The sequence below is a fragment of the Staurois parvus genome, unplaced genomic scaffold, assembly GCF_062004578.1.
Source record: "Staurois parvus isolate SC_StPar_1 unplaced genomic scaffold, SC_StPar_1.0 ptg000011l, whole genome shotgun sequence".
NCBI classification, from domain to species: Eukaryota; Metazoa; Chordata; class Amphibia; order Anura; family Ranidae; genus Staurois; species Staurois parvus.
The window spans coordinates 26502451-26516149 of NW_028317807.1; the positions used below are offsets into that span (position 1 = coordinate 26502451).

General features: G+C 40.9%; 1 protein-coding gene across 1 annotated transcript in view; it reads right to left on the reverse strand.

The window, feature by feature from the left end:
• Window positions 1-7775: 7775 nt before the first annotated feature.
• Window positions 7776-13699, reverse strand: part of TSPEAR (thrombospondin type laminin G domain and EAR repeats) — a 208033-nt gene continuing 202109 nt past the window's right edge. Inside the window, exon 12 of the mRNA XM_089671851.1 lies at window positions 7776-13617. Within this exon, the coding sequence (XP_089527977.1) occupies window positions 13464-13617 (154 nt within the window). The 3' untranslated portion in view covers window positions 7776-13463. The remainder of the gene's footprint in view (window positions 13618-13699) is intronic.

Here is a 13699-nt window from a genome sequence, read left to right on the forward strand (position 1 = left end):
ACACTGATAGAAGCCACAAGACTGCTCTAGCTGCTGATGAGAAAAGGTATTTAGCAGTTTATATTTATTAAAATAATTGCATTTCCATGTTCTCTGTACTGTGGGTGAATATAGTGAAAGCAGGGTCCTGGGTTTAGTAACACTTTAAAAAGAAAACAAATACAACTAATTCACCAAGGACTAGCAAGCTGCAATTTATTAAACCTTTGATTTTGTGTTTAGTTACACTTTTACTTAGTTACACTATCATGTTACACATACATTGGCTGTGTGTTTGCATTTAAATAATTTTGTCCCTTCCTCACTCTGTAGCTAGGGCATGACCTATGTAGTTCGTCCCTCCCTTCTTCACGCTTCCTCTCGATTTTTGTTCTCCACATGTACTGTGTTCAAATGAAGCTACCATGATTTTTTTAGCTATCTGATGTTCATCTGTATGATCTTCACAAGTTTTGGAGTAGAAGCTTTTTACAATCTGCAGCTTGTCATTTGGATCGAGTCATTACCTGCCAAGCTACTGAGGCTGTGAGCAAATCATCTCATCACACTGGACTAGTTATAGAGATCACACTTGCAGTGCTTAGATGTGGAAACAGAACAAGTCCTTAGATGTAGTGATTGCAATAGGACTGTTTCACAAGGGCGGCAGACTTTACCACCCCTCTTAAAAGTATTTCATGGTGGATCACTTTTTCAAAGGCAATTGAGGAGCTATTTGATTTAAGTGGGTGAGTTTAACATACGCACCCCTTGGCAAACTCAACATGCCAAGTTAAAATTGCAGCGAAGCATCGTGACCATGGCAACAGACCCAACCTGCCACCATGTCACATTATAGGTGGATGGTCAGAGGAGGTGGTAAAAAAGTGAATCAGACACCTGATATTATGCCCCACCTGTGTGAACTTAAGCCATACAAGGATCGAATTCCGAAATATTTTTTTTCGAAAATCTTTTCTAAGAATTTTCATTTGAATTTCACACCATTAGTGGGTCACAGAAATGGCCGATTTTTGTGTGACCATCAAATTTGAGTGATCAGACATGGAAATTGTTTGAAAAACGAACAAATTTCAAATCAATGGGAGAATCGTGCAAGAAATATAAAGCTGTGACCTGGAAAGAAAATTCTTGGCCACAAAAATTATTTTCTGTAGCAACATGAGGAGAAATTGTAGGCTTGGTTGGTTGAATTTTGAAATCAATGGTGGCACCATCGGATTACAAAATGCACAAAATTTCCAATTTTCTAAAGAAAATTAGTTCGGAATTTGACCCATGTATGGCCTGCATAAGCCTTAACTCTCCTTTTTTCAGGCTTTTTTCCTATATTTTTACATGGTGATCCTAACAGTAACACTGTGTCCTAGGCTGACAAGGCCCACTTATTGTATTTTAGAGGAACGGCTTTGTCATCCTAGGAAAAAACACTTCCTCCTCTCCTCATGCCCACAACTCACGGATTTTTATCTCTCATGACGTGTTTTTGGGGCAGTTTTTTTAATCAGAAAAATATGTTATTGTAGAAAAAAACAACAGATACATCTCAGCAGGTATACAAACTCCAAATAAGGCACTTTTTACCAGCATAAGCGATTTTGGAGACACATACAGTACTGTGGTTGTAAGGCAGTGTCAAATGAGATATACAAACTAGTCTTATTTGTTATTCAAAATGAACCAATAAAGAGAGAACCAGTAAGATCCCTCAGCAGCTCAAACAAAAACCTAAACGCAAAAGAAAAAAAAAGGGGCATACAGTGTACTATTCAAGGTATTAAATAAGTCAGCCACTATAAATAACAAGTAATGTAGTGCTAGACCAGGAACGTCTAACCAAGGCTGCCACATAGAGTAAATTTCTATGTTCTAACGAAGGCTATTGTGGCGCGATCCAACTGAGTGAACTCCGCTTTCAGATATGTAAGGGTGGGACAACTAGAATACCAGGGTAGAAGAAGGCCTGGATATAATCTCACGGGTCTGTGTGTCCCCAACCCCCCTATCTACTGTAATTGGGAGGCAATATAATATGACCTAGAATAAGGGACAGCCAAACTCCTTGTTCCTTTCCAAGTTGCAAAGTTAATTGTTGCATTTTTTTACACCAGATTAGATCTCTAAACTGGGAATCTATGCCAAGGAACTACTTACGGGGTATCCAAATTGGGGGGTTATTAAATATGTACAACTGAGGGACTCACACCATTTTTATAAGGTTGACCCTCCGAACCATCGATGATGTGAGTTTGGAAAATGGAAACTATCTGCACTGAGCTAGCACAGTTGGGCAGGAAGGATAGACAAGGGGTCTAACAGTGATATGACATCAGTCTGTGGACCTCAGAGAAACCCAGTGACATCAACAAAAGTACGAACACATTCAGCCAGGGGCTCCAGAGCAAAGGCAAGCAGCAGGAGTGACAATGGGCACCCCTGCCGAGTGCAGGGCAAAAGGTTCAGAGCGTTCCCCATTCACCTGAATCCTAGCAGAGGGAGCTGCATAAAAGTACACGGTATTCACTTAATAAAAGTGCTGCCCAGGCTAAAACATTTCAAGACCTCCCAAAGGTAGGGCCATTTTACACTGTCAAAGGCCTTGGTTGCATCTAGGGAGAAAATTGCCCTATTTCCTGGGTTATCAACAGGTTATGTATAACCTTCCCTAATCTAGATGCCAACACTCTGGCTAAAACCTTAACATTGGACCTTAGGAGTGGAATAGACTGATATGAATCAGGCAACAGAGCATCCTTCCTAGGTTTCAGTAATAGAACAATAATTGCTTCATTCATGGATGTAGGTAAAGTCCCTAACAGAAGAGCATTATTATAAACGTTTAACAGGACAGGTAGCCAATGCTCAGCATACTGCCTGAAAACCTCGGAAGGAAGACCATCAGCCCCATGTGATTTCCCACCAGACAAGTGTGTCAGAGCCAGGAGGAGTTACTCCTCAGTCAACAGAGCGTTAAGCTTCCGAGCATCCAAAGCTGACAGGTAAGGCAATGGAAAAACATAGAGGAAACTAACAATGCCCAACATAGTTGGCTGTGCTTTAGTAGAGTACAAATCAATATAAAAGGTGCAAAACACATGAAGGTTGTGAGAGGTAGAGCAGTGAAGGGAAGCCTGAGTATCTTTTATGGCAGGAATATAGGATGAAGCCTGTTGGGTGCACACTAACATCACCAATGTTGCCATAGTTTCTCCCTCCTCAAAATGCTTCTGTTGTAAAAAGGAGCATTTCTTCTGCGTTAATTGTAGTTCTGATTGTCCGTACATAGCTTAAGCTTCCAACCATGTTTTTAGTGGCATCCAAAGGGTTGGAAACATATGCCTTCCGAGCCTCTGTAATGATAAATGTTTCCCAAGTTGTAGTCTTGGTTTTAATATTGGAAATAATTTTTATAAACCGTCCCAGTAGGAATGCTTTAGCTGCATCCCAAACAGCACCCACTCAAAGATTTTTAAAGCCTGTCCCGACATGACCTTGTCCCGGGCTCCATCCCAGAAATCAAGGCCGGTCACAAACAATCAAGATCAGAGACATTTGGCTTGCCCAGAAGCTCTGTTTGCTCACTGCAGTCAGTGCTGCCAGATAGGGTCACAGTAATCAAATCCATGCAAGGCACAGATCCCTTTCCCTACCTCCTCTGATCAGACAACTATTGGGGACTCACTCCTGTGATGACATCTCAAAGTGGAGCCTGCTGTGAGGTTTGCGGTATTTGGGAGTGACAAGAGGAGGGGGTGTGGCACCTCCAGTGATTGTGCCGGCCCGTGGTGAGGTGCACACGTGAGGGTCAGTTATTCTGCAGACAGAGGTAAGACTGTGGGGGCCCATTCTATAGGAAGGACAAGGCTCCTGTTGACAGGATGAATGTGGACGGCACTGTGCAGCTCAGAGTTCTACAGTGATAGCAATCCAGCTATATTGGTCAGAAAATTCTGTCCATCCATGCGTACTTGCCAACTGAAAGGAATGTACAGCCAGCAAGGATCAACTAGAAATAAAAGGGTTAATCACAGTCTCTAACCACCAGAGATCTGACTAGCCTATGATCCCTGGTGGCTAGAGACATGATTAGCCATTTTATTGCTAGAAGATTCTTGCTGGCTGTACATAATTAACCCTTTCATTACTGACTGAACATGATTAACTATTTCATTGCTGTCAGATCTCTGATGTTAACACAAAATTAACCTTTTCTTGGCTAGCAGATCCCTGGTGGCTGGACATGACTAACCCTTTCATTGCTAGCAGATCTTTTTTGGAAAAACACGATTACCCTTTCTTTTGCTAGCAGTTTCCTAATGGCTGGGCATTTTTAACCCTTTCATTGCTAGCAAATTCCATTTAGAAGTGCATGATTAATGCAGGCCATACATGGTTCGAATTCCGAATGATTTTTCGTCCGAAAACGTTGTTCACTTGGTAATCCGATGGTGCCATCAAAGATTTTGAAAACCGGCTGACCAAGGCATAAAGTTCACCCCATATAACAGGCAAAACTTCTGTTCCTCCCAGGTCACGGCTCATGCGCATAAAATGATAATACGTTTTGATCATCGAGTCGAAAATCGGTAGTTTTTTCACAAATTTCCAACATTGACCCACTAACAGAGTGCAAATCGGCTGATTATTCTTAGGTCCGATTTTCGAACCATGTATGGCCGGCCTAACCCTTTCATAGCGAGCAAGTCCTTGTGGAAGTGCTTAACCATTTAGTCCTCATGCACACTGGATGTTTTTACAGCTGCTGTTTTTGGCTTTTGACGTTTTTTTGTACAGCCAGTAAACCCCCCAGCATGTTATCCTATGTGTCTATGCACACATAGACTGTGATCAACGTTTTTTGGCAGGGACGTCTTTTGGCTGGAAAAAAAACCCCAGGACTAGTGGGTTTCTAGAGGAGTTTTTTAGCTGTAAAAACGCTCTAATGTTGAAAAAAGCAGTAAAACGTGGTAAATCATGGCAAACTGGTATTTGGGGATTTTTTTTACCAAAAAAATTTTTTTTTTGTCATAAACCCGCTAAAAAACGCAAATGTGCAAAACGCAGCTAAACGCTAATGCAAAAATGCTGAAAAACTCACTTTTTTAACTTGACTTTACACAGCTAACATTACCAGTATTATTAAAACGCCCCGTGTGCATGGAGCCTAGCACTTTCATTGCTAACAGATCCTGGGTAGTTGGACATTATTACCACTTTCCTGTTCATCTGGCTAAACAAATACGTAACTAGTGTTACCAATGAACAATATCTTCCTAGCTGATATGATAAATCTCTCTGTGAGCTGGGGATAGGTAGCAGGTACAAAAGCTCCCTGGGGTGAGCCCACGTAGGTACAGGAACCAGTCCACTGAGATAGTGACAATCAGTGCAGTGTTTATTGGTGCTGTTTACAGGTGCTGTACAATGGTCCAGAAAATAAACAAGGCAAACCTTACATAACCAAATCTTAGCCATGTTCCGGCACTCACTACACAACACAAATTCTGAATAACAGGCTTGGCAGTCTCCACTAACCCTAGGTTCACACCTAAGCATTTTCCGTAGCATTTTGCGTTTTGCAGAAACGCACTACAGTCCATTTAACATGATTTCCCACGGGACACATTGATATCTCCGCATTTTCACCCGGTGTCTTTTTTGGAAAGGGTCAGCAATTTTTTTTAAACGCAAAAAGTAAAGTTTTTTATTCTATAGACTTCAATGCAAAAAAGCATGTAGTATGTTTTTGCTGCATTTTGCGGTTTAATCTGCCTAGCAACAAGGGGAAAAAAAGCAAAACGCATCAAAAATACATGTACAAAAACGCAAAATGCACTGCAAAAAGCACTGCAGAAACAGATCAAACGCAAACTGCATAGGTGTGAACCTAGCCTAATGACGTTTTGCAGTTTACACCAACCTTGCAGCTCTCTCAGACAGGACTGAGAGCACTGACTGCAGGTTCCAGGTGAGTCTAAATTGCCCCAGGGGGAAGGAGTAAAACCCCAACTGGACTGAGGATCAGAGATCTCTAAATGTATATGGGAGGAGACTGGGAGATGTGTAAACCCCGAACAGGACTTTTCTCCGCTCCCTCTGAGATCTTCTGCTACAATACATTATCGTTTTATTATCATTTTCTGTAAAATGCAATGCAATATGGCTACCTGGAGGTGTTCTGTACACAGATGCTTATATGATTGGCTTATCGATTTTCCCATAAATCTGCACAAGATATAAATTTTGAGCATCCCCTGCAACAAAAATATCATTTTTGGTGAGATACCCCCAAAGGGAAATTACGTCTAAAGGGATTGAGACCTTGCCAGTTTCTTCATTAGAGCCCTGCAGGTGCAGCAGCTGATTGATAATTATGGAGTCGCTCCCATACATATTCACTCTGCGCAAGGTCACAAACAACTATCAGAACAACAAAATGTAGGAATCTGCAACAAAGTTTGTTAAAATCCCTGAAATGTAAATAGATCACCCAGAGGGGAATGGTTTTTTTTCAAGAAAAGTGGAGCTACTCTTTAACAGACCAAAATGGAGCAAATAAGAGAAGTTTTTTGGTAGAGCTTACATTAAAGCTCTACCGAATTATGAAATTATAAACAATTTTATTTTTCAACCTCTGGATTGGATAATTGTCTGTACAATACATAACTGCAGGAAAGACTGCTGGTAAAAAAGAGGCAGGCAGTGTTAAGCCGCCCTCCATCCACTAGGGGACGAATTGAGGATGTGGACAGCTAGAGACTCTGGGAAGAAATGTGGAGTATTATGGGAGGTGTAGTTTCTACAGGCTGTGTTAGCTTCAGACTCCAGAGGAGAAGACTTCAACTCCCACTGGCACTATGGTAGAGAGGAGGAGGAGAGTTGTAAATTTCCCAGGCTGAGGAGAGGAAGGGGAGACACTCTGCAGAGTAACTGAGGCTGCGAAGGGACCGCTGCACTTGAGTGAATGAGAGACACAGTGCCAGCTAAGATGTTGGTTGAGCCTGCTGTCTAATTGAGAAGCTTGATGCGGAGGACACTGATCAGGGAATACTTTGCCCAGTAAGCAGAAGGAGATCTCCTGCTGACACTGAGTGGTGAGAGGCCACTGGCCAACCCTGCACTACACCTTGATAAAAGAGGGACAAAGTTGTCGGCCAGAAACACAGTGGCAGTGCCTGCATCAGTTTTTAAAGGGTTCTTCACCCGTACCATGAGCACGCCACCATATCAGTTGGGCCCCAATGAGCTGGTCAGCAGAAGAAATAGGGTAGCAATTTACTGACTGCTGAACTGTTATTGTGTATACACATACACTCAAATATACAGTATGTACTTCTCCCCTTAATTAAGGTTGGCCAGTATAGGGCTCAGGAGGGATTGCGTTATATAACAATTATTATTTCTTCAGCGTATTACTTCTATTGCTTAATATTGCAGTATATTTCTCTTACTAACTGTTGCAGTATAATTCTCTTACGGTTTATCCATTACAGTATATTTCTTTTTTGTTTACTCTGTTGAAATGTACATCTTGGTATTACTTGACCAATTGCTGTATCATTGCTGATTTCTATGCACCATAAACCATTTGGGTGTATATACAGATATCTGCAGTAAACATTCCATGCCTAGCTAGGTGTGTCCGTGTGTGGTGCTGTTCACAGAATCAAGGGCACAGGAAAAGGGGACCCAACACTTTGTTTCCTTCAGGTGTAAGCTCTATATAGAGATAGAAAATATTTTCATGTACACGGATTAACAAAAAAAAATACACGTTTGGCAATTCATATAAAATTTTATTGTTAAATAGTCATAAAATCTAGGAATTCCAACTATAATCTGTCACAATCAGAAAATAAATATATTGATGATTATATTAAAGACATTTTATCAAATGTCTACTAATTTATATATTATAAATAGCATATGTATATTTTTATATATATAAAACAAACATAACTGATGATATAATTACCTCCAGCAAGCCCAGATATGGCAAAGGATGTGATTCATTCACATGTGGCTTTCCACTTGCATATTGTTGATCAGCTCTATAATCAATTAAGTCTTCAGTATAAATTTGAATTCCGATAATAGATATAATTCAGTCAAAATGGTTTTATTTAAAGCTGAAGTGTAGCATTAGTAACCTGCCAGACACATGTTTCCCCCCAAAGCACTCTATTTTTTTTTCAATACACATACCTTTTTTAAGTGTCTTTGATCTGGTCACAAGACATCAGGGTTCCTCTCGCTTCTCATCTTCCTTCAGCGTTCGGTGGATTTTGAATGCCGCAGAGAGTGGTGCCATGTTATGACATGACATTGGAATTCTCTGTGAGGTCAAGTAGGAGTAATGATGCACCCATAAGGCATGGGTCCCTAACAAACTGGGATCACAGGAAGTGGGTTAAATGACACTCACTCCTGGGGGCAAAAACAAAACTAAAACCCAGAGACAGATTGTAAAGCTCCCTTGTTTTTATTGCTTTTGCGCACCCATTGGTGGGTGTGTGTTCCAGGGGTTGGGAGGAGTTGGGCTTAGAAGTGACTTTGTCACTATTATTAAAACTTAAAAATTGGGCCTTCTCCATTTTGAGCACTCAACAAACTTCCAGGTGTGTCAGATGCCTGCCTCCCCCTGCAGTGTTCTGTGGTTCCTTCCGCCTTGCCTGTCTTGTAGTGACAAACCAGAAAACCAAGTAGTGCAGTTGGGAATGCCAACATTCAACACTCCGGGAAGATGTTATTGATCAAGCTTTGTTCTTCACCCCAGAGGAGTTTATCTGAAAAAATAGCTTTTATTCACTTCATGGAATCACACTTCATCAGGATAAAATTGTTACATTTTACTGATTGTTTATCTTTTAAAGCCGGGTACACGCTAGTATATCGCATGTGATTCACCCAGAACTGCACCAAATTCTTGCGCAAATCACATGTGAATTGTTTGCATTGCGATTGGAGCCACATATTTTGTATGGCTCCAATTGCACTGCACCCACACCAAAAAGGTGCAGGACCCTTTTTTTTGGCCTGCACTAGAATCGGATAGCATGGGTATTTGCACCTATGTGATTCAATTCTGCACATCGCACCATGTTTTGCGGACCGATTTCAGGGTGTTGTTAAGTTAACATACACACCCGCAGAGGTTCGCATGAACGTGGTGCGATAGTGATGCGGTGCGGAATTCACACAGGAAACGGTGCAAATTCCGCACCGCATCAGTGTGAACCCAGGCTAACTGCAGTAAATTTTTGTCTGATAAATTGGTGGAAACAGCTTAGTTACATAGTAACTGCTGACTATAGTTACATAGTTAGTCTGGCTGAAAAAAAGACAAAAGTCCATCCAGTTCAACCATAGAAAAAAAAAGAAGTTATAATCCTATACCCACAGTTGATCCAGAGGAAGGCAAAAAAAACCCCGGCATGGCAGCTTCCATTTAGGCACTCCTGAATTATGACAGCTCTGCACTTTGTGTCATGTGATTGTCAGTAAAAGCTACTGCCAGAATATGCTATGTGACAAATGACAACATTCATTGAGTTTTGGTATCTGCATGCATCTGAATATGCTGTTCCAAAAACATCAGTTTTTAAATTAAACATTTATTGTGTTTGTGATTATTGGTTTCTTCAGGCACTGATGATGTAGTCTTTCCCTCAGAGAGTCCTCCTGGGTAGGCTAGGTCACCAGTGCCTTCAAGGGAGATGTTGTTTCTAAACTGCGAGACCTCGGCAGGAAAAAAAGGGATTACATGTAATGTCGTGCGGTGCATAACGTCTGTGCCTGATCTTGTGCATACCCCATACATTACACTTATCTGTTAAAAAACAGAAACAATTGAGTACCGTCCATGATACTTTTTTTTTATTTCCACTAACATACAATTTTTCAGAACAAAATGTCCTGAAAATTGTATGTTAGTGAAAATAAAAAAGTATCATGGACGGTACTCAATTGTTTCTGTCGCAAGCAGGGGCGGACTGACCATATGGAAACTCGGTCAATGCCCGAGGGCCCGGGGTAAGTAGGGGCCCCCATGAGATGCCCCTGGTACCTTTTTCATAGGCTTTTTTGAGTTTGGGCAAGGACACAAGGGCCCCATGATCCCCTATTGCCCAGGGACCCCATGAGTTGTCAGTCCGCCACTGGTCGCAAGTGCACTAATACAGCTAAAATCTCCTCTGTTAAAAAACAAAATCCTTTCCCCTCCCTTCTCCTGGAATCTCACATATTTTGTGAGCTCTCAAGAGAGAAAGGCTTTTTGCAAACAGATGAGTGTAATGTACATGATAAGGCATAAATGTCATCGGTGGGCTGGGAGAAGAATAAAAAAAAGGCTGCCAGCTGCCGATGACATTTTTTTTTAACATGGCGCTGCGGGTTTTTGACCCATGGGGACAATGAAGGCTAAAACCAAGGAAATAGTGCAAGAAGATGGCAAGTAAATAATACTTTATAAGTTTTACTAGATAGATTGCATTAAGGTTGTCAGGTTTATTAGGCAAGGGGTCTGCTTTAATGACTACCTTAATTATATATTGATTATCACGGTATTCAGTTAAATTCATTATTCTACAACCTTCAACTAGAAGAAAATAAAATTAGTTTATCCAAAAGCACAATAAATTAAAGTATTTAGCGGGTTGGTGAGCAAGCATGATATAAGAAACCAATATACCTTTTTTAAATAAATAGATTAACATGCAGCTTGAAGAGAATGCTGTCCTTGTATAAATTTGCATACTTATATAGCACCATTGGGTATTAAGTCATTTCAATAGTTATCCAGCAGAGACATGGTTGGAAGTTGACACTTAGTAACAGAATAGTAACAGAAGTGTGGTGTAGGGAAGTGTTTTGTTTTTATGCAGAAAAAAAAAATCATCAAAAGTTTAATCCCAGTCACTATAATTATGCCATAAAATGAACCTGTGCTGAGACTATACATACCAAAGTATTTACATATTCTGAACCAGAAGTAAAAGTATATTAGAATGTACCTTCATTCACCTCTGTATCTATAGGCATAAAGAAGATAATTTGTTTTTCAAATTCACTGAAATCCTAGCTATTTTTCTATTGGCTCCTATTCAAACCAGAGCATTTTGTAGCTCAAAGCTCCAAAATGCTCTACAATCAAAATTCCATGCTTTTTAATTGTTTCATATTTTAGTGTTCAGGTACCTGTAGCTCAACACCTGAAGCTCAAAAAGGTACATGAGCTACTTTGAAGAATGGGAAGTTCTTGGCCCCACTGACTTCAATTTGAGTGCATTAAAAAAATGCTTGTTTTTCAGGGGCTCCCATAACAGTCAGTGGGGTCATAAACTCACAATTATGCCCCAAGGCAATTCCTTATGGAACTTCATGCTTAAAAATTTGCACAAAAAAAGCCTCAAGGTCATCTACATACGCTACACTCAAATGTGAATAGGGGCTTACAACTGAATATTGGTACACTGCCATCCCTCTAAAGCAGGGAGTTCCAAACTTTCTAAACAAAGGGACAGTTTACTGTCCTTCAGACTCTAGGGAGGCTGGACTGTGTTCAGTGGGAGTAGAGCCCCAGCATTAATGAGAATAGACAATGTCTCAGGCTTGATTGTCAGTGGAGTTAAAAAATTACATAGTGCCCCATCACTGGTATTAATGGGAGGAAAGTGCCCCATTGTTGGTGTCAGTGGGAGGAATGGTGCCCCATCATTCATGTCAGTAGAAGGAATGATGCCTCATCAATGATAAAGGCAAGCAAAGGGCACCATTTGCTACATGGACACTACAGTTTGTACCACAGTAAAGCTGTTAGAAACCAAATATAATCCAACTCTAAAATATGTAGTTCGTTGAGGATTTTGAGAAATAATAACTTCACATTAAAAGCAGCTAGAAAGGCCCGGAATGACTTGTTGTATAGTTATTTTACTATTTTCTAAAGTGTTACTAAACCCAGGACCCTGCATTCACTATAACTGGTCTCCCACAGTACACACAACATGGAAATGCAATTAGTGAAGTAAACATATACTGCTAAATACATTTTCTCTTTAGCAGTTAGATTTTTTTTAATGTCCATGGTCTGGGCACAGGTGCACTTTAAGAGCTAGCAATTAAACAAAAACATATGACTTTAATAACATTATCATTGTGTGTAATGATGGAGCCTGGCTGAGATGATATGCTGTAAATAAATCCCAGATATTGAAATTTTACTGAAATGTGGAACAGTAGTGGAACATGGGAGCAGCCCATTCAAATGAATGGGTTGGCAATACACCAAAAGGGACTTTCACCATTTTTGCCAACACATTACACCACAACAAATAGTATGGTGCGTGCATGTATGGTGTGCAGCACAGCATGTGCATTGGATCTGTATATGAATGGCACCGAAATGCATTAATATACATAACATATATTAATGTGGGCTGCAGACACACACAATTGAGCACAACACACTGAAGCCTAAATCTGTGCACCCAGCCTAAGTGTACCCTTCAGCACTTTTAAGTAAACCTTTCCATTTCCTAAGCATACAAAGTTAGTTGTGTTTTCATAATCCGCTTCCTTCTTCACTACACTTTTTGGCCCCTTTCACACGAGGAGAGCTATGGGGTCCGCCTGTTCATTTTTCAGTCAGACCCGATCATTCCATCCATAGACTTCTATGGACCGGCGGGTGTCAGCAGATAATAGTCCGCTGACACCCTCCGGCATCTGATCCAATCCGATCCTGTACGCCAAAAACAGCCAGTAAATCGGATCGGATGACAATCAGGTGGAAACAGACAGGCGGTCCGTTTCCATCCAGCTGTCCCATTGAAATCAGCAGGCAGTGTCTGTGTTTGCTTTGCTGCTGCAGAGACCAAGACCTGACATCCGCCTGCTCAGTAGGGATCAGTGGAGAGATCCCCCGCTGAGCAGGCCAGATCATGCTGATAGATCCACCCCATCTGAAAGAGGCCTTTCATGCAACCTAAGCAAATTAACCACTGATATGCAAATTGTGACCTTTGGCAAAACTTCAACAGCCAAGACCTCATCTTCATTGTTAATGTCACCCTGGCCACTAGTAGTCACAGAAAGGTTTAAGAAGTCTTTTATGTGCAGGTTGAATTTAGGTGAATGGAAGGCTGTGAACTGTATTAGGTAAAAGCAGTTCAACTCAAACGAAGGCAATAACTTACTGCTACCATCTTTGAGATTTCACTTCCAACTGTTACTACGTAACGAAGAGTTAAAATATATGTTGATCTTACAGCAGACATGCTGTCCCTATCCATGGTTTCATCCCAGACCACCCATGCTACATTATAGTACAGTGTAAGGTCGCTGTGGTACATAGAGACCTCAGTTATTGCATTGATCAAAGCTCTTCACTTCCCTCATCATAGTCAAGTACAAATGCTCTTTTCAAAGGATTGTCTTCCTAATGAATCACGTGTTTCAGATATTCAGAAAGTCTTCAGTTTTAGCACCCTTGATGTAGGTTCCTTAGCACTGGAATACATGATGTAAGAGCCATTGCTGGTTTTAAATGCTTCCCAGTCCCGACAGCCATATGTAGGTAAGTAATGCACAGCCACAAAACCTTCATAGCCCTGCCACCTGAAAGAAAGATGCAAATGTCTTAGTATATCATATCAATTCTATTGGTCTACAATGTTTATTGTGGTTTTGTTCACCTGAG